Source organism: Onthophagus taurus, chromosome 1 (genome assembly GCF_036711975.1).
Source record: "Onthophagus taurus isolate NC chromosome 1, IU_Otau_3.0, whole genome shotgun sequence".
NCBI classification, from domain to species: Eukaryota; Metazoa; Arthropoda; class Insecta; order Coleoptera; family Scarabaeidae; genus Onthophagus; species Onthophagus taurus.
Window position 1 is genome coordinate 20,033,663 of NC_091966.1, and position 27,945 is coordinate 20,061,607.

The window sequence follows — 27,945 nt, forward strand, 5'->3', positions numbered from 1 at the left end:
ATGTATTTAATTTAATATTTAAAGATTTTTGTTTTAATTTAAAAAAAAACACTAATCAATTCTAGGGATATTTTTGTTTTCATTATCATTTCGTTGGTAGTAAAATTGACAACGTTGACAGTTGACAGATCATTTCACTGCTGCTAATTTTTATAAAAAAAATCTTCTAAAAACGGAAAAATTTGTTTTAAATACATTTTCTGTTTTTATCGGTGCCGAAAAAAAAGGAAAATGGCAGCACCCGTTGTTATTGCAGCTTCCGCAAAACACACCGCAACCGTACGTATATCTCCTCTTTTATAATGCTATCATGTTTTGAGGTTATAATCTAATTATTATCAATTTGTTGTAGATAATTTTCTTGCATGGACTTGGAGATACGGGGTAGGTTCTATTAGAAACAATGTATATTTTAGATTTGTAATTAGAAGAAAATAAAGTAATCAATTTTTTGATTTAGTGCTGGGTGGGCAAGTGCTATGGCTGCAATTCGTGCACCACATGTTAAAGTTGTGTGTCCCACTGCTCCTACCATGCCGGTAACTTTAAACGCTGGTTATCGAATGCCAAGTTGGTTCGATTTAAAATCTTTAGATATTGGAGGACCTGAAGATGAAGATGGTTATTTTTTTATGTTAATTTTGATTTTCTAATCATAATTTCATATTTTAGGTATAAAAGCGGCTTGTAAACTAGTTCATGGAATGATAGAAACTGAAATAAAAGCTGGCCTGTCTGCAGATCGTATTATTTTAGGTGGATTTTCTCAAGGTGGAGCATTAGCTTTATACTCAGCATTACGTTTTCCTCAAAAAGTAGCAGGTGTGGTTGCACTTTCTTGTTGGCTTCCTTTGCACAAAAGTTTTCCTATGGACATGGTGTGCCCTACTGATTTACCAGTACTTATTAAAAAAAATTTAAACTAGAATTTAATTACTGATATAATAAATATTTTTTAGGTTTTATTATGTCACGGTGATTGTGATCCAGTTGTGCCATATAAATTAGGGCAAATGACATCATCCGTTCTTAAAAATTTCTTAAAAGATACTGATTTTAAATCGTACCGTGGATTAATGCACACATCTTCTGATGAGGAACTACGGGACGTTAAAGATTTCATTGATACAAAATTGCCTCTTATATAAATCAAAACTATAATGCAAAAAAATTACCTACACCAAAATAATATTTATTGTAATTGATTTTATGAAAAAAAAACTGATACCTCTTCTAGTGCTGTAGCAAGGTTTCTTTCCAGTGAAAACCTGAAAGTGAATGAACCAAGAACATTCCTCCTTTTAATAGAAAAAAGAAATTTTCAAAACTATTTTAGAAATTTTCAATTACAATGTTTACTTTAACATTATGCATTAAGCCTTTTCTTGTGTTGTGTATTTATTTATTACTTGATAAATAGGTATCTTGAATAAAATAAAAATCTTAAATAAATAAAAAAAGTGTTTTTAATTTTTAAAAGTGTCAACTAACGCTTCATTACTTAGTGTTACATTGACCTCAAAATTACAAAATATTAGATCTAAAAATCTGTTAAAATTATTGGGAATAAAGTTACACTGTTTCAAATTATAAAAATTGGTAATTTCACATAATTCTCTTTCACATTGGGAGTTAACCACTGTTAAATTAGGTGTAATATAAGGCAAATTAAAATTTAGTATCATAACATTGGCTTGAAATATAAGTTATGTGTCACCATATCTAACAAGGGAAGATCAGCACTGTCCCTCACCGATTTTGTTGAAATTTGTTTATCACAGTTTATCCAATTATTCTTAAGGAAAGGGGTTATCTATCATATCCCGTAACTTTGCAGGGGATGGTCAGAGGCAACTAAGAAAAAACAAGTCATTAATATTTTTAAATGTACTATAAGGACACATAATATCGCCAAAATCGACAGGGTAGTTTTTAAAATATTCCAAAAAACTAGGGTAGTTTACCCCCTGAAGCCCTCAGATATATGTGTGATATATCTAATAATGGAAAGCTCTTTGAAAATGACAATCAGTTTACATTTACCACATTTCGATAGCTATTTTCGTTTTCAGCCTATAAGCGAATATATGTATTTCGCCCCGATTTCCAACCCTTATAACTCGCCCCAGGGGCTTTATTAGCACGTATAAAAAAATACGTAAACCTTATTTTTGGCCATACTATCGCTATACCAAATTTCAACAAAATCGGTGAGGGACAGTTCTAATACTTCCCTTGTGAGAGGTGAAAGAAATAAAGTCTTATGTACTTTCTAGTGCCAACTGTACGCAATAAAACAGTAGGACAATTCTTGTGTATTACATATCATAAAATGCTACAACTTTAGATGAAGAAAATATATGCGTTGTTGCTATCTTGAACAGTATAGAAAGGTCTTTAAATATTTTTGCAGAAATAAGCACTTCTTTTAAAGATAATTAACACCTACTTGAAGTGACAACCAAATGTTTTAATATACCGGGTGTTTCATTTAAAATGACATATGCTTATATCTCAAAAACAAAAACTCGAATCGAAAAAAGTTTCAAGTAAACATTTTTTGGTGAGAAGGGGGACACATTGTACACATGAACAGAATTTTTTTCAGAGTTGCCTAAAGGCCCTTCTAACGTAATTTTTATTTTTTCAAATGGCACAGATACTTTTTTCTTTCAAAGTCTTGAACAACTTCACAAACTGATTACGCTTTGCTTAAACAAATTTTTTCTTAAACTCTCCTTTGTGAAGATATCAACAAAAACAAAAATAAAATAACATGTTTCAAAAAATGTAATTAAAAAACTAAAAAATTAATTAATGAAAAAAACGATTTAATTAATCGTAAAATAATATTAAAATTCTTCTTAACTTTTGAAACGTCTTAGAAAATTCATTAAACATTTTTTTTAATGTTTATAAATCGAGTAAATCCTGTTCTAAACCTTGTTTGGATGTGCGCTAACTTCCACGTGGGATAAAAATTGCAAGCGAAAAAATCATTGTGATCGAAGCAAAAATGGAGCACTTCTCTACTCCACAGAAAAATGAGATGGTGTTAGCTTACGGTGAAAGTCGTGAACATTTCGCTGAGGCCAATCGAATTTATGTTCGAAAATTTTCTGGAGAAAGAGCGCCTTGTTCTAAAACTTTATATCGAATAGTTGGAGGAAAAAACCGAACACGTGCAAGACCGGTTACGAATGAACAGAATCAAATAGCTGTTTTAGCAGCTGTAGATGTTAATGCATTTCGTTAACGAGTGTACATCGAATTTTGGAACTTAATAAGTTTCATTCGTATCATGTCTCTCTACACCAACAATTACATGGCGATGATTTCGAAAATCGTGTGCAATTTTTTACTTGGGCTATTTTCCGATGAATCCGCTTTCACTACTGGTCACATGAAAAGCCTCGTTGGTTAAGACAAGTTGATCATCAAAAACCTTGGACAGTTAATGTCTGGTGCGGCATTGTTGGCAATAAAATAATTGGATCTTTTTTTTATTGATGGCAATTTGAATGGCAGAAAGTATCGGAATTTTTTGTGGAATGATTTACCGGTTTTGTTGGAAGACCTTACTCTGGAGCGAAGACTTGCGCTATGGCCATCTCATTATGCTCTAGCCGCAAGAGAAGTTTTAGACGAAATGTTTCCTGAAAAATGGATAGGACGTAATGGACCGGTGAATTGGCCCAACCCAAACCAACCCGACTTAACTTCTCCCGATTTCTTTCTTTGGGGTTACCTCAAAGAGAAAGTTTACAACCAGGTTCCAACAACACCAAACGATATGAAAAACCGTATCAGAGCAGCTTGCGAATCAATAATTGAAGAAATGGTTTGCAATGTGCAGAGAACGTTTTCAATGAGAATTCAGAAATGTTTAGAAGTATAAAGGTGTATAAAGGTAACTTTATAAATTTTAAACAACGTTCTTAGGTGATTTCAAAAATGAAGAAGAATTGTAGTACTATTTTACGATTAATTAAATCGTTTTTTTATTAATTAAATTTTTTTAATTGCATTTTGAAAAATGTTGTTTTATTTTTCTTTTTGTAGATATCTTCATAGCGCAGAATTTAAGAAAAAAAATTTTAAGCATAAAATACTTAGTTTGTCAAGTTGTATACAGGTGTTCCGGTGACTCGGAGCATAAAATTAACCTCATATACTAGAGCAAAAATGATGACGATCCGTGAAAAAAAAATATTATAAAAGTCTTCAAATAGCCAAGAAGTCAAAGTTCAGAAATTTTAACACATTTTTCTAAATATTTTCAATACCATTTATGCTAGAGCGTTGAAATTTGGTACAGGGTAAACAAATATCAAGCAAAATCATTGAACCAATTTTGACTTTGATCGGGCGGCGGCAACCATGCTATACAGGCTGTCCCTAAAATTTGTTTGCTCAGAACTTTTTTGTTCACTCGTAACCCTACATTTATTTTTGTACTTTTTAATAGAAAATTTATTTTGGAAACTGTTATCACTCTTTGAAAATTTTGATAACATTGACCGTTTTCGAGTTATACGCGAAAATGTTAAGCATTGATTTCAATGGTAACATTAAAAAACAAACATTTTCGAAAAAGTCAAGGTTGGCCATGGCAATTAAAAAAAACAAATTGAGCTGTCAACTTGCTTATGTCGTTTAAACACAATAAAATTATAAACAAATAGTAATAAATAAAAAAGAACAAAAAAATACTAAAGCAGATGTTCAAAAACACTCCCGCCGGCATCAATGCACGCCTGATATCGCCGTCTTAAATTAAAGCGCACTCTGCGGAGAACATTGATCTCAGTTCGAAGTTGATCAAATGAATCAACAATTCGAAACCTCAGTTGATCAACTGAAGTTATTTCAACGCAGTAAATTAGTGATTTAACGCGTCCCCATAAATAAAAATCTACAGGTGTAAGATCCGGCGATCGGGGGGGAGCCAACTTATCAGCGAATCTACTCCTTGTCCAATCCACCGTCCCGGAAAACGTTCCCTCAGAAATTTTTGGACAGCTTGTGTGCTATGCGCAGGAGCACCATCATTCTTTTTCTTAAAAGATAAATCTCGTATATTTGGTGTAAACTCGCATAACAATAATAGAAAACCAGGCTTAAAGTTTCAGGCATATCTAACAACCGGAAATGGTTGTTAGATACAGGGCGACAAGAAACTGGAACACTTGAAATATCTAGATTTTTTTTGAAAAAATTCCTTTCGGAAAAAAACGATTGAAGGGCTCAAAAAGCATTTTAAGTTTACATGTAATAAGAAACACAGGTCACATATTTACTTTTAAACTATCGCGCATTCAAAATGGGTTGGATTGGGTGTCTTACTTTGAGATATTTATTTAATCGTCTTTTATGAATCATTGTAGGTACACAATGTCCCAATTTGGTTGTCCACATAGGCTACCTCCGAAACTAAAAGAGATAGCAAGAAAGTAGCTTACATGTCATGATTTCGTTTTTCGAGAAAATGCTAATGCCGAAAACTCCGAACAGCTATCGTCTTTTGTTTTCGCCCTATCGGCAAAAACTGAAAATTTTGCGAAAACGACAATCGCGAATATCTCACTTATTGTCAAAGATGGAGTATTATAAATAAAACATTATATGGGCAACTTTTTACGAAGAATTCAGTGGCGTAGGTTTTTTCCCATCTTTTATTTTCGAGATTTGAGACATAACTTTATTTTTTTAAATGGAAACCATAGTTGGCTATGACCTAAAATAATTTGTTATTTTCTTCTGATAACAAATATATATAGTTTCTGGGATATATTTCTTATAGTTATTGAATAATTAACAAAAATTCATTTTGTTCTATCTAAAACTAAGTATGTATTTAAAAGTTAATGTTGCTATGGTGATAACCATACCATGATGGAAAACATTGGGTACGTTCAGCAGGTGTCAACAGTTGAATTAAATCAGTCAGCTAGTTGTATGAGCTTTAATACAGCGGAACGAAATCGGCTGAACAAGCAATTGAGAATTAGCAGTTCAGCATAACCTAAAACTATGGCCAACAATAATATTTTTGAAAATTTTGTGTTATTACAAGAGATAATGGATGATGATGTTGATTTTAAGGCTCATTTCATTTTATACAGTTCTGCCAGTTTTCAAAATTAAAGGGGAGAAACAAAAAATAATAATCCTAAAACGCAGATTACTTACGTTGATATATTTACTAAACTGCTGCGTAACAGCGCTAACTGAGCGTATCGTTCAGCCGCGACTGCTAATATAGCAACTCAACAGTTGACACCGGCACGTTCAGCCGGTGTTGTTTCCAATTTCCATTTTCCGTTCCAATTTCAAACATTTTCATTGTTTCCAATTATTGCCAAAGTTTGTAGTAGTATTTAAAAATTCACTAACAACTCTGGCATTATGTGCTGGTGGTCCGTCATATTGAAAATATATCATTTGACACTTATTTAATTGCAAATTGTCGACCAAAGGCACAATGTGCTGCCTTGATATATTGAGGTATTACCCGAGTTTAAGTTTTTATGGTAGATACTATATGAAAACATTCTATTATCTCAAAGGGCACACCATACATTAAACCTCAACCTTCTTTGAACACTCAGAGACTTCATTGGTCCAGATGACATTTTGAACAAACAGCAGATTATTTAATTTTTCTAAATATCATCTATAAAATTCTAATCTTAGATTGACATCTTCGGCTTTGTATAGTTTATACATATTTTTCTTTCATATTCGGGAGCAGCGACTTTTGGGTTAGACGTCTTGTTCAATTTCTCTGCAAGATGTTGATGGATTTATCGCAAGTGAAGCCAACACATTGACTTCATCCTCTTGAAGGCCATTTTGGTATGTTTTTGCACGTGGTTTGGGGAAGGACCAAAAATCTATTAAATTTTCTGCTAACCGGCTGAAGTTTCTTACGTGAGGTTGTCTTCTTTCCGGATACCTTGTGAAATATAATTCCGCGGCTAACGTCGCATTCCTATCTGATAACATATAGCATTCCATCACCATGTTACATTTTCATAATTTTCGAAATTCATTGTAAAGTTTTATTATTTTATTATTAACTTCTTAGGTAATCGCGTTTTTGAGAAAAATCCCTGGTACGGGTGGTCTGAATTACCCGCTATAGTTTGTAGGGTATATTTCTTATAGTTATTGCATAAATAACAAAAATTCATTTTGTTCTATCTAAAACTAATGTTTGTATTTAAAAGTTAATGTTGTATGGTTATCACTTATCACTGATAACCATACATACTATGATGGAACATAATGTATTAATTTTTTTTGTTCTTTCTAAAACTATTATATGTATTTAAAACTTAATGTTGTTATGGTGATAACCATACCATGATGGAAAACCTTGTTTCCAATTATTGCCAAAGTTTGTAGTAGTATTAAAAAAATCCTTAACAACTCTGGCATTATGTGCTAGTGCTCCGTCATGTTGAAAATATATCATTTGAGACATATTTAATGGCAAATTGTCGACCAAAGGCTCAATCTGCTGCCTTAATATATTGAGGTATTTACCTGAGTTTAAGTTTTTATGGTAGATACTATATGCCAAAATTCTATTATCTAAAAGGGCACACCATACATTGAATCTTCTTTGAATACTCAGAGACTTCATCGGTCCAGATGACTTTTTGCGGGCCAAACAGCAGATTATTTAATTTTTCTAAATATCATCTACAAAATTGTAATTTCAGATTGACATCTCCGGCACGTAAATAATGAGTTAGCCCCGCTTTGTATGGTTTATACTTATTTTTTTTCATATTCGCGAGCAGCGGCTTTTGGGTCAGACGTCTTGTTCAATTTCTCTGCAAGATGTTGATGGATTTATCGCAACTGAAGCCAACTCATTGACTTCATCCTCTTGCAGTCATTTTGGTATGTTTTTGCACGTGGTTTGGGGAAGGACCAAAAATCCTTTAAATTTTCTGCTAATCGGCTGAACGTTCTTGCATGTTGTCTTGTTTCCGGATACTTTGTGAAATATAATTCCGCAGCTCACGTCGCATTCTTATTTGATAACATTATAGCATTCCATCATGTTACACTTTTCATAATTTTCGAAATTAATTGTAAAGTTTTATTCAGTTTTGTTATACTTTGACACTTAACATGCTGGTGCTTCGTACCAGCACATAATGCCAGAGTTGTTATCGAATTTTTAAATACAAACTTTGGCAATTATTTGATACATTATGTTCCATCATAGTATATATGGTTATCACCACAGCAACATTAACTTTTAAATACAAACATTAATTTTAGATAGAACAAAATGAATTTTTGTTAATTATTCAATACTATATATATTTGTTATCAGAAGAAAATAACAAATTATTTTAGGTCACAGCCAACTATGGTTTCCATTTAAAAAAGTAAAGTTACGTCTAAAATCGCGAAAATAAAAGATGGGAAAAAAATCTACATACGCCACTGAATTCTTCGCAAAAAGTTGTCCATATAATGTTTTATTTATAATACTACATCTTTGATAATAAGTGAGATATTCGCGATTGTCGTTTTCGCAAAATTTTCAGTTTTTGCCGATAGGGCGAAAACAAAAGAGGATAGCTGTTCGTAGTTTTCGGTATTAGCATTTTCTCGAAAAACGAAATCATGACATGTAAGCTACTTTTTTTCTATCTCTTTTAGTTTCGCAGATAGCCTATACGGACATCGAAGTTGGGACATCTGTACAGGGTGGGCAAATTTGTGTGTTATTATAGGCTATTTCAGAAACTATAAGAGATACGAAAAAAGTAGGTGCCATTGCTCGTTTTTCGAGACTAACCCAATCCCGCAAACACCAAACCTCTATCTTCTTTTGTTTTTAAGTTATAGCTAAAAAGTCAAATTTTCCTGATTTCCAAAATTTTAATTATAGTAGGCGAGAAAAACGTGGAATGCCACTTAGTTACTATAGTAACATGAGTTTACTGATCATTTCATTCCTGAATTTTTCGAAACGAGTTTCCCGCTTAAAAATTCCTCATTATCTTTAAATACATAAAGTGATAAAATTAAAACATGATTCTTTGAAAATGATAGATTAGGCTTCATATCCCATATTAACATCGTTTCAATGGGAAGTCCGCTGCCCAGTTTATGATCCCTAATCTTCCTCTATCTCACCCAATTTCAAAAGAAAAGGTTGCAAATATGAAAAAACTTCTAAGTCTCATGGTTGCGGAAAACTGGGAAGATACTACCGAAGATTTCATTCATTGATACACAACTGTTCTAACCTTACAACCAGTAGGTTTAGTAGAAGAAGATCACACAGTCTGTGACTGTTTAGTTCCTGAAGTTGTTTTTCACATTTAATTATACATTAATTAATACGTTTCTTGTATTTTTAATAAACAAACTTTATCTACAAATCATTTTTTATTGGTGAACAAAGTCAGGGATAAGACACAGAAATTTAAATCAACTATTCAAAATTTTTATTCGTTGGTACAAAACCAACTTTATCCTGCATAATGGTACAAGACAACTTTCTGTCATATTCGTGCAAAATCATATAGCAATTAGGTAGTAATTACTGTCCGAACCCGCCTACTATGATCAAAATTTTGAACATTAGCGTTTACTATTTTGGAATTGAAAATTAACGCTTATTTTCCGCAAATACACCATACATGCGATACATCATTGGAAAGCTAAAAATATGCTCTTTTCATTAACATCATAATCAAGTATAGTTTGTATTTAAAAAAATACAACTTTGTATTGTATCTCAAAAATCATCAAATATTTTTAAAATTTTTCAACGGCAGTATATTCTACTTAAAAAAGTGTCTTAAGGAACGTATCAACCCCATTTCGATCCTGTGATTGCATATTTTCAAAAGTGTTTTTAAATGATTTCTTATGATAACATTGCAGTGTTTGCCAAATTTAACCTTTCTAAGACAAACCATTTTGAAAATATTAAATTTAACAAAATGTTTAAACATTTCTTAACTTTAAAGGCCCATATCTCAGGCATTTATCGGCTTAGACTAAAAAAATGTACACGAATCGTCACTCTAGTTTCTGTGATTAAAATTATGCCACGACTTACAGAAACATTCTGTATACTCTATAGATGGGTCCAGCGTTTCTCGGAACTGTTAGGAGCGGAGATTGAACAAAAGGAGGTACACTTCGAAATCCTCAATAAAGATAATATTGAGCCATCCCATATAGATGATATAAGAAGCGCAATTAAACAGCTTCGCAACCATGTCTTCGGGATGGGAACTTATCAAGCAGGATGGAGAAACTCTTGAAAAAAGCGATTTTCGACACCATAGCGAAAGTATAGCACGAGGAACAGATGGCGGAGACTGTTTTTGAAAAAATAGTAATTTCTGCGGAACTCAGAATAGGGGTTTATCGACGTGAATTTCGAAGGGAATGCTCCACAGTCGACCAAATCTTCATACTGCGGCAGATACTTGAGAAAACCAATTTGTCACATTAAAATACAAAGTGAAATAACATATTTGAAATCAAACTTGGCGTAAGACTGGATGACGCGCTGGCGTGCTCATGTTTAATATAGCATTGGAAAAGGTCGTAAAAGATGCAGAACTAGACACCAGAGGCACAATATTCAATAAATCCATTCAGATTCTTGCGTATGCTGATGACGTAGTTATTATATTGAGATCAGTAAGAAAAGCTAAAGAAGCTGTGTCGACTCTGGAAGCTGCAGCGGGGAGGATCGGTTTCGTTATCAATGAGGGAAAGACAAAGTTTATGCCAGTCACGGATAATAGAAGACCGTGAGATGTTGGACAAAACATCATAATTGGTAACCAGAACTTTTAGGCTATCACAGAATTTCAGAATCTAGGAACATCAGTCAATGGAGGTAACAATATTACTGCAGAAATTAAGAAACTCATCATTTGTGCGAATAAATGCTATTTCGGCCAGTCCAAGTACCTATATTTTGGTATGTGGTTCCGAAGCGTGAATCCGAATGAAAAAAGATGAATTAATGCTAGCCACATTCGAAATAAAGATACTGCATCGAATATACGCGGGGACTGTCGAACAGGGAGTATGGAGAAGTATGTACAACTTTGAAATACATAACACCTATGGATCAGCTGGAAAGAGGGATATAGTGACAACTATAAAGGTGGGCAGATTGAGATGGGCAGGTCATGTGGTAAGTACTGGCGGCAATAACCCAGCAAAAAATATACTTACGGCAGAACCTGTAACAGGCCTGTATGACTAATGGCGATGATGATGATGCATGCAACAACGGATGTTAACAGCAATTCAAAAATAAAAAAGAAACTGGAAGTGATATTATTTTATAATTCAACGAAAGGTGGAGTTGATACTGTAGATGCATTGTGTGATACTCTGACATCGTAGTCATAAACGCATTAGTGTTACACAAAAACAATATTCCATCAATATTAAAAATGTGTATAGGAGTGATTTTCTGAAATCCCTTGCTTTGGAGTTAAGTAATTGTAAAAATTAAAAAAACTAGTTTCTTAAGACACGCTTAAAATGCACGAATTCAAATTGGAAAACGAGTGCACGAGTTTTTTAATGAATGTGTGTTTTAAGTCTTACGAAACGTGTTTTTTATGCTATTTTTTTCTAATTCGCGTTTTTATCTTTTCTTTTTAACTAAAATAAAATAAATTTTGACAATGTAGGGAGATAGGTATGTAGCAGTTGGTAACACCGTAACACTTGAAAATAGAAATTTGAATTGACAATTAGAAACTGTCAAAACCCAAAATAAGAGAAATTGCTCAGAGTTCGATGTCTTCATCATTGTGGACCTTGTATTCGATGCTAAGAACGTGTTTAAATACCCATAGAGAAAAATTGTCACATTGACAACTAGACAAATTAATGACCCAATGTCACCAACTTGAACTGGTTCCATAAAATGCTACTAAAATCTCATTACAGCATCGGATGCTGTAAGGAGTCTCATTACAGCACCCGTTTATTTATGCACCCGCAAATTACAAAAACAACATTTACAATATCGACAAATAATAATTGTAATACTTCCATGGGAAGTAAAAACGCGTTTATAAGTAATATTTCCAAAATAATGGTTGAAGAAGAGATATTATCAAAACGCCAAAGATTACATCAAGTAGATTTCAAGACAGTCGGTCGGGGACGGATCGCAACGCTAAAACTCAATGCGAAAAATGTAATAAATTTATATGTAGAAAACATGTCGTTCCTGTTGTTTAAAACGCCATTAATATATAGAGACAGCAGTAACTAAAAACTTCTGTTATATTTATGTATTTTAACCTACAGCTCTTATATATTTCGGGTAATAAACAGTTCAAAAACAATTTATTCATGTATATTTAACCCTAATTGTCCATATACATCAAATGGGTACAAAATACCCAGAATTTTTTTATATAACAATTTCAAGTTGTCCTATTTTATATTCCCTACTACTAGTATTTCGAATTAAAACTTTATTCTTAAATTTATTATCCACTGAAAATAATGATTTTAAACTATTCAAGGCAACATATCCAATTCCAACTGTTTTACCAACAGTAAAACTAAATCCACCCTTCGTAACAAATCCCATTATATCTCTTGAACAAGATTTCCTAATATTTACAACATCCGGTATCCACAATTTCTCCATTAATTCTTTATGCTTTAACATTCCTTCGACATCTTGTTTTACAACTTGTCCGTTTTTTCTCGCTTTTATCCTAAGTTTTTTCATTTTTTTCAACATAATGATACGTTCTTTTCGTAATTTCATTCTTTTTCTTTGATTTTCGTCCCGTTTTAAGGGCTCTTTAACTTCTTGATTTGATTTATGTAGATCTTGATTGTGAGGTAAACAAATTAAAGAATACCTTGATGGGCATCCTTTCTTTAAAATTATTTTAACCGGTACAAGACATAATTGAGCGAAATCTACATCAGGAATTTTAGTGGTATTCAATGAATCCTTAAAAAAAATTATTAATAAAAAATCAAATAAATATAAATAAACTTACATTTAACATTTTTAATAACGTTTTATCTCTTAATACAAAAAAATTGTTTCCATTTGTAGTAGTTTCATTCCATTCATTTAAAAGGATATCCCAATTGAATTGAAATGGGCTTGATACGGCGTACTTAATGTAATTTGTTCGTCTATTTGGTGGTAAACTTGAATATTTTTTTCGATATAGTTCTGTTACTCTATCGTTTTCTTCTCGGCCTGCTTTTGTATCTGGCTCTAAAACGTTGGGGCGTCCCCTTTCGAATTGGATGGACTCGGATTCGCGTAAACCACCAGTTCTTGCACCCCACATTACTAAGGTTAACCACGTCGGCAAAGCCCAACCGCTCGGAATAATTAAATCCCAACCACTTGAATAACCTAAATTTAAATATTATTAAATAATTTCAACATTATAAATTTAATTTATTTTAATACAGAGTAAAACCTCGATATAACGGATTAACAAGGAGAAGGAAGTGTCCGTATAGCCAAAAGTCCGTTATATGAATAATTTAACAATTAACCCTACAGAGAATACGTCATTTTAATGTTACAGCAAAACACAAAAGGCATAGGCCTGTCAGGCCTAACGTATTCACTGTAGGGTTAAACAATTTAGCGCTGAATAACAACTAAAACTAACACTAGACCTAGAAACATTCGGGTTTAGCCATCTTAAGAAACGTACGACTAAACCCGAACGTTTCTAGTTCTAGAGTTAGTTTCACTTTTAGTTCAATAAAAATATACAGCAATCTAGCACTGAATAACAAGTAAAACTGGAACTACTAGCCTTGACTTATACATCATATAGGATAAACACGCCAGTGGTCGACCACTTAAGACATATTACAAATTCAATACCCAATAAAAAAATAGAAGTACAGGTACAAGAAAGTGATCTTTTTAAATTAAGATAGGTAAAACATTTCCTTTTCCAACCGATTCATGCTAAATGAAATAAACAAAATAAAACTACAATTATCCTAAAAAAGGTTCAAAAGGACCTAATGGACCAGTAGTCCTCCCTTGAGTCGACCCGTATAAGTCCAGTGGTCGATCGGCATTTCTTCAGCCTGTAGTAAGTTTATTTTTTATAACCCGTAATATTTTTTCAGTAACTTTATAAAAATCAATTAAATATTCGTATGTTTTAATTTTTAAAACGCCTTACGAAATAATGTTTGGAAGAAAACCTACTATTAAATATTTACGTCTATATGGAAGTAGAATTTTTGTTCGAAGACCAGAAGAGTTAAGAAGGTCTAAATGGGATAAAAAGGCTGATTTGGGAATTTTACTGGGTTATACTGAAGTTGAGTATAAAGTTTTAGTAAATAACAGAATCATTGTAGCTAGACATGTTGATGTTGTGGAGGAGAATGTTAAATGCATAGGTTTAGATACAAACAGAACTGACAATGAAATTGAAACTGATTCTTCTAGTAATGAAATTGAAACTGATTCTGAAATACAAGATGAGAGTACAGAAATTAAATTAGAAAATAAAACAATAAAACAAAAACAAACGCCTCAAGAATTGAGAAGATCGAAGAGAGAAAGGAAAATGCCAGCAAGATATGATGATAGTTACGTTTATTGTAACGTTTGCAATGTAGAAAATCCAAATAACTTTGAGGAGGCGTTAAACAGTCAACAGGCAGAATAGTGGAAAGTAGCAACAAATAAAGAAATGGAAAGCTGAAATAAAAATAAAACATGGAAATTGATGAAAAAACCAGAGAATAAAAAATGTCTAGATGTTAAATGGGTCTTTACAAACAAGGCAAATAATATATGTATATAAAGCCAGATTGGTTGTGAAAGGCTTTCAACAATCAGAAATTGTAGATGACATTTATTCGCCACTAGCTGGCATGCAAATCTTAAAAATATTATTATCATATTGCTGCCAGGAAAAACTGATTATAGAACAAATTGATGTAGCAGCTTTCTTGAATGGTAAGATTTTTTCAGAAATCTATGTATTTCAACCGAGAGGATTTGAGGATGGGACTGATAGAGTGTGTAAACTAGAAAAAGCATTATACGGTTTGAGAGAAAGTCTTCGTGCGTGATATAATTGTTTCGATGAATTTTTATGCGAGATGAAATTTATAAGGAGTAAATGTGACTATTGTTTATATAACAAAAGAGATGAACACTTTATATGATTGATTTATATGATTTACTCAGTAGTGTTTGTTGACGATCTGTTAATATGTTGTAAAAATAAGAAAAAGATTCAATACATTAAAAGCTCAGACTCATTCCTCAGACTCTTAGTCAGGAGGAATACATTAAATCTTTAGCTGAGAAATATAAAATTAAAAGCTCAAAATTTGTTTAAAACACCAATGAAAGTAAATTTAAAATTGGAGCCTGCACAGGAGATAACTGATAATATTATGTACAGAAATCTAATAGGGGCACTGCAGTATATAAGTTCTGCGACTAGACCAGATGTAAGCTACAGCGTTAATTACCTAAGTAAATTTCAAAATTGTTAGTATTTCAAGTTGTATTTATTTTATAGTGAATGCTTTATAAATGTAAGGAGGCTAAAATTACATACATTTATTAACATACGCCATCTAGTAAGTTGTTTAGTTTCGATTATGATTTAGGGTGTGTTTACGTTGGAGCTGCGATAAACGATAATAGCGACGATACTACCAAAACAACGAAATTGTTGTCATAGTTTTATATGCAGGTGTTTATATTGGAACGAGAGCTGCGATAAACGATAAGAACAACAATGAGAGCAGCGATAAGAGCTGCGCAAAATGAATTGAAAACGATTTGTCAGAACAAATCTGTTGTGGTAATTTTTATCTTTTTGGTCCCACAAGGGGATCTAACAAAAATTTCACTACTTAAACAGTCGATATCCATGCCGACCACACCTGATAATAGCAAAGAAAATAGGGAATACAATTAGCGTCGCTCTTATCGTTAGTCGGCTGTCAAACTTGTGACAATTCGTCGCTCCAATATAAACACTTGCATATAAAACTATGACAACAATTTCGTTATTTTGCTAGTATCGTTTATCGCAGCTCCAACGTAAACGCACCCTTAGGAGCAATCAAGTAGTTAATATTAAATGTAGTTATTAGTTACGCTATGGTTACGAAAAGATACTATTTCTGTATTTAATAAAAATAACGACACGTTTAAAAGCGATCACGTATTATTTTTTACAAATAACACCCAAATTTGCCTACAAGGGCGTCGCCAGAGAGGGGCAGAGGGGGGCCACTGCCCCCCCTAGAGGTATGTTCGAAAAAAAATTAAAACACAATAAATATACATCTCGAGTACTGAACAATATTATCGAATGGGATGCCATATTTTGATCTGGAAACCAAGGAAGTTCAAGAAGTATTCCCCGGATTCGTCAAACTTGATGCTTTGGATGCGAAATGTATTCCAAAGGAATAGATGAGTTTTCGGCAGAAGAAGATCTTGATCCGGACAAATGTGTTGGTTTAGGATTTAACGGTTGTTCGACGATGTCCGGGAAACAAGCAATCCTACGCAGAACATATAAAAAAGCTTTGTGCTTTCATCAAAGGAAGATACCATCAAAGATATTATTACATTTTTTCAAGAATCAGTTTTGAGACGCAAATTGATACCAAATATTTCCAAGCTTTGCGAAACAAGGTGGAGCGAGAAACACAAAAATATTAGTGTTTTTAATGAGAATTTTCCTATTATAATGGAGGCCTTTGAAACCTCGTCACGGGAAGAAAATAAATAATGCGACTAGAAAAAATACTTATCAGCTCCATGCAGCAGCTTCTAGAGTTTTGTTTATTCTCAGCTTCATTTTGATAGCCAAATACTCGGCTATGATGGAACCTGTGGTAAACGTCTCCAATCCGTAGCTTTGAATGCAGTTAAGGCATCCCAGCACATTAGCCGCCTTTTGGAATTTATAGAAAACCACCGTAGCGGTCCAGAAAACGTCACAAATGGAATTATTAGGGACGCTACTATCGTTGGAGAAAAATTTGGACTGGGAGAAGACATGAAGTCCTTGCCCCGTATTGTTGAGAGACAACATCAGAACAACCACCCAACAGCAAGCCCTTCAGAATTCTAGCGGAGGTTTTTAATAATACCATACTTAGACTCGATTATTAATTCTTTTGCTGTTCGCTTTTCTGAAGAAAACACCCCTTCATTTTCCTTATCTAAATTACACCCAGCTCAAATGTTAGACATGTCCCTTGAAGACCTCGTAGAAGCTGGGGTGAAGTCTTTTCAAAATTTTACAATTTATCAAATATCAACAACGAAATATAACTATGGAAAAAACTATGGTATCTTGCCATAACCGGACTCAAAAGAATTAAGTGTTGTGGATGTCATAAAAGATGCCGACAATTTTTTCCCTGAAACGAGAAAAGCCTTTATAATTTTGGTCACTTTACCCTGCACGATATATACTGTTGAACGATCTTTTAGCAGCTTGAGGATAATAAAACCTGGCTTAGAAGCACTATGGCAGAATGTCGTCTCAATGGTCTTCCCATGATGAGTGTGTATAGGAAGCAAATTTTTGAAAACTTTGAGGGTTTTATTAATAATCTGGTTGACAAATTCGCGAAGAAGCCACGAAAATTATGTTTTAATAAATTTGGTGTTATTTTTTAAATTTTTTTGTCGTGTCCCCCCCCCCTGGCCCACTGGCTGGCGACACCCTTGTTTGCCTACCCTGTACTATGTTTTTAACAACTTCATTTAAAGAAATAGTAAAACTGTTTTATTTAAAATTGTGTCTATATCCAGATTCAAAACACGATTACAATACTTTTCTATGCTTATTCATGAAACACGTCATGCTAAGTAAAAATCTAGGTTTACTTACCTCAAACCTTCAACTCAGTATGCATTCTTCTCAACTGACAAATCAGGGCAGTACTACCATCACTATTTACGCAATTACTTGTAATTTGGGTGACAGACACTGGCAACTAATTATTGACACAAGTCTTAAAAGAGGAAATTTTACTACTCTTTTATTTTTTAAATTTATAGTTGCAGATGGTCGACTACTGGCAGCGGTCGACCTTAGGCGTGTTTAGCCTAGATAAAGTAAGGAAATATCCTGAGTTTATCTATGAACACGGAATAGAGCAACTTATATCAAGGTTTTACACTAGTAAAAATAATGAGGTTTTGAGTTTGTTATACAGTGTGTCTCAGGATAGATGTTACAAGAGGTAGGTATAATGACTTAAAAATTTTTGAATTTTATTTTAAGGCTGAGGAATTAAGCCCTGCTTGGTGTGGAGAGAATTTTACGTATATTTTCATACTTTGAAAATCAACTCGGCCTTGATAGTGAAGCGAAAATTATTTTTAGTTCAGGTAAAGTAAGCTTTTTGTTCATGATACGGCAAAATATCATTAAGGAAAGTTGTTCAGAATGAAAAATTATGGCACTATGCAAAATTTCAGAAAGATGTACCTACATTGATTAAACCACCATATTTTAGATTAGATCAGAGTGAAAAAAAAAACAATAAAAAATGTCATAAAAAAAATGAGTTAAGTAGTCGCAAATATTAACAAATACATTGTATTATTCCTCAGTTTTAGTTAACATTTCAATTACTATACAGGGTGTCGCAGCGAGACCGGTCATTACACGTTTCTGGGGTTCTGACCAAAATAAAAATTTGAGAATTCAGACTTAAGTATTATCAATTACGTTCTCTTCGTCTAAAATATTTTCAGATTTCTAGCACTTCCGGTTATACCGGAAGTCGCCACCTATTTTATTTTTTTAAATGGAATATCCTGTTATATTTTTACATATTTGGATTTGTCTGTTTTGAAGGTTTATAAATAACTTTATTTTTTGCAATTTTATTCGGCCTCGAGTTATTCGAATTTTTTTAGAAAAATCTACTCCAGCGGACATTTGTTCAAAAAATCATAGAACACTCGATATTTGAGATATCAATTTAGGATTCAGAACATGCTTAAACAACATGATGGAGTATGTTTTGGTGCCGAGAACGGCTGTCTAGATCGTTTGTTCACCTTACTATGACACACTATGACAAATGGTTTCTGATGATGAACTGTTCAAAACAGTTCGAAACGTTAAATGTATTGACAGTGGAATAAATAAAAAATCAAGAGGAATCTTCATGTATTTAAATTTTATAATCATCAAAGAATATAAATCCTCTTTAATCATATAACTAATTCTAATTACATATATACAGGATGTTCCATTTAAAAAAATAAAGTAGGTGGCGACTTCCGGTATAACCGGAAGTGCAAGAAATCTGAAAATATTTTAGTCGAAGAGATCGTAATTGATAATACTTAAGTCTGAATTCTCAAATTTTTATTTTCGCCAGAACCCCAGAAACGTCTAATGACCGGTCTCGCTGAGACACCCTGTATAGTGGGACAAAATAAAATGTGTATAACATTAACAACAATTAAACAGTTTATTTTGTTTTAAGAATTTTTTCAGATTAATATCATTTGAATAGATAATTAGCAACAATTTTGCTTAATGAACAACATAAAAAACAAAATACATATCCTATTACTTCTAATTAAACAAGAAAAGTGTACATTTTACCTGATAACTTAATATTGGGACAGTGTTAAGTAACTTCTATAAAAATGGAACAAATTAAGATAAGTAAACTGTGGAAACAACGTAAAATGAAATGTCAAATTGCCAGTTTGTTCCAAAGCTTGTAACATTGTTGCTGTTGAGTAAATCTGTATTTATCAATTAAAATGGTGCGTGGTATCTCTGCAGGGTCAAAAATCCGTGAATTAGTAATTAAAAATTATTGCCGCAATAAAACAATAGGTGAAATTGCAGACGAACTTAATATTCCTAAAAGCACAGTGTGAAATGTAATCAAACATTATGGAGAAACCGAGCAAATTTTAGAAAAGAAGGGTAAAAGTTCAGGTCGTCCAAAGTTAGTTTCTGATAGAATAAAAGAATACTTGTAAAAATCTGCAAAAAAGGACGAAGAAATACTTTAAGACAAGTTACCGCTGAATGGAAATGAAACTGGATTAAGTTTATCAAGGGAATGCTGTCGCAAATGGATTCTTAAAAGTGGATTAAAGTTTTACAAGGTTTACTTACAAGTAATAATTTAAAAATACAGCATTTAGAAAATTGTTGTTTTATAGGCAAAAGAAAAACCAGGCTCTTAACAGAAAAACAAAGGAAAGCCAGGCTCACATGGGCAAAATCTAAACTCTCTTGGTCAACAGAAGATTGGTCCAGGGTAATATTCAGCGTTGAATCGAAATTTGATGTATGTATTGGCGATTACCGTAAACGCGTAATTCGCAATAAACATGAGGCATTTCATAAAGTTTATTTAAAACGTTGTGTAAAATTTCCGAAGGGAGTAATGATTTGGGGCTGTATGACAGCTTCAGGATTAGGATGCTTTGAATTTATTGATGGCAACGTAAACGCCGCAAAATATCAGCAAATACTACAAAACAGCTTACTACCAAGTATCGTGAAGTTAAATGTTGGCGAAAATTACATATTTCAGCAGGATGGAGCGGCTTGTCATACGGCCAAAACTACAAAAAAGTGGTTTGGCGATCAAAATATTAATGTCCTGTCTTGGCCTTCCAACAGTCCAGATCTGAATATAATTGAAACAGTGTGGCACAAAATGAAACAAACTTTGAGGAACAACCCACAACGGACATTGCCAGAACTTAAAGCAAAAATAAAACAAATTTGGAATGGATTTACTCCTGAACAGTGCAGAACCTTAGTGAATTCAATGCCCAACCGAATTCAAGCGGTTATAAAATCTAAAGGCGATGTTACTCCATATTAGAAATACAAATCGTGCCATGTCCTAATATTTAGTTGTCAGGCAAAATGTACATTTTTCTACTTTAATTAGATGTAATAGGATATGTATTTAGTTTTTTGTGTTGTTCATTAGACAAAATTCATTTGAAAAATTTATTAAAGCAAAATAATTGTTGTTAATTATATATAAATTTTATTATGTTCCAATATACCGCGTGTAACAGGATCATGGTACACCCCCGTATGTCCTTTAGTTTTGAATATAATTGATTCAAATTTGGGACATCCTATACACATGATAAGAGACACTTTATGACATATAAGTAATTTTTTTTTTCAATTCCGGTTTCACCGGAAGCGACACTAACTTTAGATTTTTAAATGGAACACCTGTATATTATTACATTTTTGAAATCTGTATAATTTTCTGAATCCAATGGTACCACATAAGTGACATTTCAAACGTCAATATTTTTTAGAATTTATGTTTTAATTTTCTATTTAAGTGTGCCATGAGAGTTCCGTTTTATTGTAATTAACCCGTCTAATGCTATACTCTGTTTTTAAACGAGGAGGAGTAAACGCGAAAGTCAGATTTACACTAGGAAAAATCACCGAAAATATCACTAGATATTTTGGCGGTAAATTTAAATTAATAATTGTTATTATTTATTTATTTACTTATTATTGTGTTTATTTTCGTTTGTTATTGTCAACACTAAACATACAAATTAACATTAAGGTTATGAGTGTATTAATTGAAGACGCAAAAGTGTTTAAACCAAGGACAGTAGAATCTAACAGGACTGCTACATGCATTGTATTTTTGTAGCCCACTACGGGTTGGTTGCCCGCCATCTACGTCACAGTATTTGCCACGCCTGGTAACTGTCTGTGTTTTTAAAGGTTATATGATAGACATTAATACGTCTAAAAACATAAAACTTCAAAAATAATATGAATACGTCTACGATATAACCTCTACAAATACACAGCAACGCATAGACCACAACAACAGCTGGGCGTGGCAAATGGTGTGACGTAGTTTGCGGGCAGGTTGTCACAACAATGGATGTAGCAGTCCTGTTAGATTCTACTGTCCTTGGTTTAAACAAAATTTACAACAATGACACGAAACTGTCGAATTATCAATAACCTAACCTTCAAATTCAAAATTGCTTGTGTGTGAACCTTCCTCGCATTCAACCAATCACGTGCAAGGTCAATCTGGTGACAAATTTAAAATACTCCTCCTGGTTTAAAAATACCAAATTACGTGATTTATGTGCAAATCAAGTTCATCAAAACGGTTTTTGGGGTATAACCCAATTTTTTCTAATGGAACCATATTGGTACCGTGGTACCATTTATTAGTACTATTAATAAGAAATTTATTTATACCTAGTATTAGAACATACGATAAATACAATAAAAATTACAGCTAAACAAAATAAGAAAATACAATTTTGATCTAATTAAATGTTAAGACGTTACTAAGGTGGCTTTGGAAACAATGAAACTGTTTAATATGTCAAATACAAGGTAGATTGTTTGTTTATCGGTGTTTTTATTGTGTCTTTAAAAAGTGTTTACATTTATTGTTAATTTTGTTCAAAATGCCGCAAACTTATACAAGAGATGAAAAAGTGAACATGTTAATTATTTATGGGGAATGTAGAAGAAATGCCGTTGTAGCTAGAAACCTTTATGCCGAACGATATCCTGATAGACAATGGCCAGCGAGAAATTATTTTAATCGTCTTGAAAATCCCGAAGATAATTAAGACAAATTGGGTTTGAATTGGATATCAGTCACCAAACGGTAAGCCGAATTTTGCACAAATACAAGTATAAATCTTTTAAATACCAATAGCACCAGCACTTGTATGAAAATGATTACGAACGTAGGATGGAATATTGCAATTGGATTTTGCAGAATAACGTGCAGCCAAACAATGATTTTTTGGGAATGATCTTATTTTCGGACGAATCCAGATTTACGAATTTGGGATTATTCAACAGACAAAATATAAAATATTGGTGACAAGAAAATCAAAATTTATTGGGGGAGGGTAACTTTCAAGTGCGGTTCGGTTTCAATGTCTGGCTTGGAATAATCGATAGTAGAATCATTGGTCCAATAATATTTGAAGGACCCCTGACTGGAGACAGATACTTAGGATTTCTGCAAAAGGAAATTGCGGGTAGTTTAGCCCAGTTACCCCACCAACAGGAAATGTATTTCCAACAAGATGGAGCTCCTCCCCATAATTCAAGAACAGTAATTAATTACCTTCAACAAAGATTCGGAGACAACGTAATTTCGACAAATGGTCCAATAAGGTGGCCTCCAAGGTCACCTGATTTGACACCCCTTGATTTCTTTGTTTGGGGCCATTTAAAAAACATTGTTTATGCTACGAGTAAGACGAGCACTTAATAGCATAACGGCCGAGCAATTGGAAAATGTTCTTCGGGAAACAGCTGTGAGAGTTCAGAAGTGCAATGACGTTAATGGACAGCATTTTGAACAACTGATATAATGTTTTGTGTTCATTTTTTTAATTACAAAGCCACCTTAGTAACGTCTTAACATTTAATTAGATCAAAATTTTATTTTCTTATTTTGTTTAACTGTAATTTTTATTGTATTTATCGTATGTTCTAATACTAGGTATAAATTTCTTCCATTAGAAAAAATTGGGTTATACCCCAAAAACCATTTTGATGAACTTGGAATTTAGTCTTTCTAGCATTAATTTAATTTTTTTAATTAGAATAAAACGGAACTCTCATGGCACACTTAAATGGAAAATTAAACATTAAATTCTAAAAAATATTGACGTTTAAAATGTCACTTATGTGGTACCATTAGATTCAGAAAATTATTCAGATTTCAAAAATTTAATAATATGCAGGGTGTTCCATTTAAAAATCTAAAGTTAGTGTCACTTCCGGCGAAACCGGAATTGAAAAAAAAATTACTTGTATGTCAAAAAGTGTCTCTTATCATGTGTATAGGATGTCCCAAATTTGAATCAATTACCTTCAAAACTAAAGGACATACGGGGGTGTACCAGATCCTGATACACCCGGTATAGTTGTTAGAGCTCGTAGATCATACTGAAGAAAAAAACCAATAAAAAATACGCGTGTGAAGTTAGCCATAGATTTTAAACTGAAAAAAATGCGTGATCGGGGTATTCAATCAATCTAATTTCAACGGCATCGTATTCATGGTCGCCTCTTGTTTCAGATTCGAAAAGAAAATTTTCCTAAGCATTTCTTATTTTCCGGGAAAATCGATTTTCTTCAAACTTTCGCAAAATTCGGCTCGTTCGGGGTTTTTAATCGAACTAATTTCAACGGCATCATATTCCTGGTGGCTTCTTGCTTCAGATTCGAAAAGAAAATTTTCCTAACCATTTCTTATTTTCCGGGAAAATAGATTTTCTTCAAACTTTCACAAAATTCGGCCGATTCGGTTCGGGGTTTCTAGTCGATCTCATTTCAACGGCATTGTATTCCTGGTCGCCTCTTGCTTTAAATTGGAACAGAAAATGTTCCTAATCATTTCCTATTTTCCGGAAAAACCGATATTCTTCAAACAATTGCAAATTTTGGCCTGTTCGGGGTTTCTAATCGATCTAATTGCAACGGCATCGTATTCCTAGTGCCCTTTTACTTCAGATTCAAAAAGAAAATTTTCCTAACCATTTCTTATATTCCTGGAAAATCGCTTTTCTTCAAACAATTGCAAATTTTGGCCTGTTCGGGGTTTCTAATCGATCTAATTTCAACGGCATCGTATTCCTGGTACCCTTTTACTTCAAATTCAAAAAGAAAATTTTCCTAACCATTTCTTATATTCCGGGAAAATCGTTTTTCTTCAAACAATCGCAAATTTTGGCCTGTTCGGGGTTTCTAATCGATCTAATTTCAACGACATCGTATTCCTGGTCACCTCTTGCTTTAAATTGGAACAGAAAATGTTCCTAATCATTTCCTATTTTCCGGAAAAACCGATTTTCTGCAAACATTCGCAAATTTCGGCCTGTTCGGGGTGTCTAATCGATCTAATTTCAACGGCATCGTATTCCTGGTACCCTTTTACTTCAGATTCAAAAAAAAAATGTCCTAACCATTTCTTATATTCCGGGAAAATCGCTTTTCTTCAAACAATCGCAAATGTCGGCCTGTTCGGGGTGTCTAATGGATCTAATTTCAACGGCATCGTATTCCTGGTGGCCTTTTGCTTCAGATGCAAAAAGAAAATGTTCCTAACCATTTCCTATTTTCCGGAAAAACCGATATTCTTCAAACATTCGCAAATTTCGGCCTGTTCGGGGTTTCTAATCGATCTAATTTTAACGGCATCGTATTCCTGGTGGCTTCTTGCTTCAGATTCGAAAAGAAAATTTGGGTATTCAATCTAATTTAAATATTAAAATAATATTAATTAAATATTAAAATAATATTAATTAAATATTAAAATAATATTAATTTAAATATTAAAAATAAGAAATGGTTAGGAAAATTTTCTTTTCGAATCTGAAGCAAGAAGCCACCAGGAATACGATGCCGTTGAAATTAGATCGATTAAAAACCCCGAACGAGCCAAATTTTGCGAAAGTTTGAAGAAAATCGATTTTCTCGGAAAATAAGAAATGGTTAGGAAAATTTTCTTTTCGAATCTGAAACAAGAGGCAACCATGTATACGTTGAAATTAGATCGATTGAATACCCCAATCACGCATTTTTTTCAGTTTAAAATCTATGGATGAAATCTATGGCCAACTTCACACGCGTATAAAAAATGCCATAAAAAAAAATGACTTAAGTAATCGCAAATATTGCCAAATAAATTGTATTATCCCTCAGTTTTAGTTCACATTTCAATTACCATACAATATTTATGTTATTTAAACTAAAATGTGATGGTTCAACCAAAGTAGATAGATCCTTCTGAAATTGTGTATAATAATTTCTCACTTTGAACAACTTTTCTTAATAAAATTTTTTAGTATAATGCACAAAAAGATTACTTTACCTAAACTAAAAATAGTTTTTGATTCACTGTCAAGGCTGCCTTTGTTTTCAAAATATGAAAATATTCTTAAAATTCTCTTCACACCAAGCAGAGCTTAATTCCTTAACCTTAAAATAAAATTCAAACATTTTTAAGTCATTATACCTCTTGTAACATCTATCCTGGGACACACTGTATATAACAATTTTTTTTTACCTAAATATTCATTTCTATTTCCTGGCCGTTGTATTAACATATAAGGCACAGAAATGCCTTTATTCTTTTCATTGTTAGGAACCAAATATTTGCTTCTCATTTCATAAATTTTTGATGTCGCAATTTGATTCTTTTTAATCTCCTTTCGAACACCTTCATCCCAAATAGGTCCAGCTCCCATATTTTGGGGTATTTCATACAAATATTTGTTATCAAATGCACCATTAATGGGCAAAGCTTTTGTTCTAATCTTAGGCATATTATATCTGGGATCTTCAGCAGTTATATTTAAAATAATATGTGGAGATAACTGACTCGGAGATGCTAAATTTTCTAGATTATTCCAATAAATTATTTGTGAATTTAAATTCGAATCAGTTATGTATTCTGGTAAACAAGTTTTTAAAGCTTTTTGTAAAATTGTATGTGATAAAGGCCCAGTTAATCGAAATCTATTTAAATCAAATCTTAAATTTTTTATGGTAATTTTTGTTGATTCATTACAAAATAAAAGGTTTTCTTCACTTTTTGGAGTTAAATCAAAAATTCGCATTAAAGTATTTAATATGTCGGAAAAATTTGCTGGGTGACACCAAATCCAAATCATTCTTAATTCATTAATAACTTTAGGCTTCCAATTAAACATAACATTTCCAATAGCATTTTTATTCTCATCAAACAACATCAATTCACCTTCTCTATTTCCATTAATAAAAGCTTTAGCCCCTAAACTCAGATTAATTCTTGGATCATACAACTTTTTAAAGCCGTCAACAATCAAATTTTCATCACCATTTATTTCTATACATCCATAATAAGAAATATCCTGTAATAAACAATGTTTACTTGTAGCTCTATAACAAGCTCTAAAAGCTTTATCACATGGACTATATGCTAACTTATAACCCCATCTTTCAATCATATGAAATCGTTTTGCATGCCAAATATGCGTTTCTAACCATTTAAATTTTTTCTGTCTCCTATTATATTCATTCAATAAATTTTTTGGTCTCCTACGGTATTTACGGGAGGGCCGTTTCTGTTTCGGAGGTAACCCAGATTTTTTTAACTGACTCATATGCCCCTCACGAAGTCGTCTTGGTAATCGCTTCACATTATGAGACATAACACGTCGTCGCATGTGAAGCGGTAATTTTTGAAATATCAATTTTGTGGCTTTCGATGATCCGAGAGTTTTTTTCATTGCTATTATTTCGTCGCATCTTGCTGCTGTAAATGGTAAAAGACGGATTTGGGATGGTAATTCCGTATTTTCACGTTCGTAAAGTTCCGAAGACATTTCTTTTTACTGTTGATGAAGTAATTTTTGTTTAAATCGTTTTAACTGTCACATGTGACATGAACATAACCTAAATGTATAACCTCAAAATTATTTTTTATAAATATCTGTGAATATAGCTTTAGAATGCATTTTAAAATTTAATTTAATATAGATAGTCCTCTGTATTACCGACATCTGTACAAATTACGATTTTAAAATAAAGCTTGAAGGAGAAATTGTATTAAATTGTAAAGTGAAAACTAATTTCGAAAAAATAAACTTTATTGTTGTTGATAATAATGTGCAAATGCCTTTGTTAGTTGTTAGGGTTGGATGACTATGTTAGGTTGAATTTGGTCAAACAATTAGCTGCTGTTAATACTTTCAGTGTTAAGATTGTAACTGATGTGGTAGATAAATTTCCCCTGGTTTTTGAAGGGTTGGGTGAGTTTCTAAATTGTCATAAAATTGTATTAAAAAAAGATGCTATTCCTCACATTCAGCCTATCAGAAGAATTCCACAGTTGTTACAT

The 27,945-nt window shown here is 32.7% G+C and overlaps 2 protein-coding genes across 2 annotated transcripts; one reads left to right on the forward strand and one right to left on the reverse strand.

The window, feature by feature from the left end:
* The first annotated feature begins 24 nt into the window (after nucleotides 1–24).
* On the forward strand, nucleotides 25–1,460 carry LOC111420653 (Acyl-protein thioesterase 1). The gene is made up of 5 exons (XM_023053691.2): nucleotides 25–279; nucleotides 353–384; nucleotides 461–621; nucleotides 673–899; nucleotides 960–1,460. Exons 1-5 carry the CDS (start codon nucleotides 232–234, stop codon nucleotides 1,146–1,148), a joined length of 657 nt encoding a protein of 218 aa, XP_022909459.1. The 5' UTR covers nucleotides 25–231; the 3' UTR covers nucleotides 1,149–1,460.
* A 10,909-nt stretch (nucleotides 1,461–12,369) lies between these two features.
* Nucleotides 12,370–27,520, reverse strand: LOC111429180 (POP1 ribonuclease P/MRP subunit). The gene is made up of 3 exons (XM_023065030.2): nucleotides 26,131–27,520; nucleotides 13,050–13,420; nucleotides 12,370–13,000 (listed from the first exon to the last, which is right to left on the reverse strand). Exons 1-3 carry the CDS (start codon nucleotides 27,428–27,430, stop codon nucleotides 12,443–12,445), a joined length of 2,229 nt encoding a protein of 742 aa, XP_022920798.2. The 5' UTR covers nucleotides 27,431–27,520; the 3' UTR covers nucleotides 12,370–12,442.
* Between the last annotated feature and the right edge of the window lie 425 nt (nucleotides 27,521–27,945).

Coding starts and splice junctions, on each gene's coding strand:
- LOC111420653 (XM_023053691.2), top strand. CDS start 232: ATGGCAGCACCCGTTGTTATTGCAGCTTCCGCAAAACACACCGCAACC. Junction 280..352: donor CCGCAAAACACACCGCAACC/GTACGTATATCT, acceptor AATTTGTTGTAG/ATAATTTTCTTGCATGGACT. Junction 900..959: donor TGTGCCCTACTGATTTACCA/GTACTTATTAAA, acceptor AATATTTTTTAG/GTTTTATTATGTCACGGTGA.
- LOC111429180 (XM_023065030.2), bottom strand. CDS start 27,430: ATGTCTTCGGAACTTTACGAACGTGAAAATACGGAATTACCATCCCAA. Junction 13,421..26,130: donor AAATAGAAATGAATATTTAG/GTAAAAAAAAAT, acceptor ATTTAAATTTAG/GTTATTCAAGTGGTTGGGAT. Junction 13,001..13,049: donor CGTTATTAAAAATGTTAAAT/GTAAGTTTATTT, acceptor ATTTTTTTTAAG/GATTCATTGAATACCACTAA.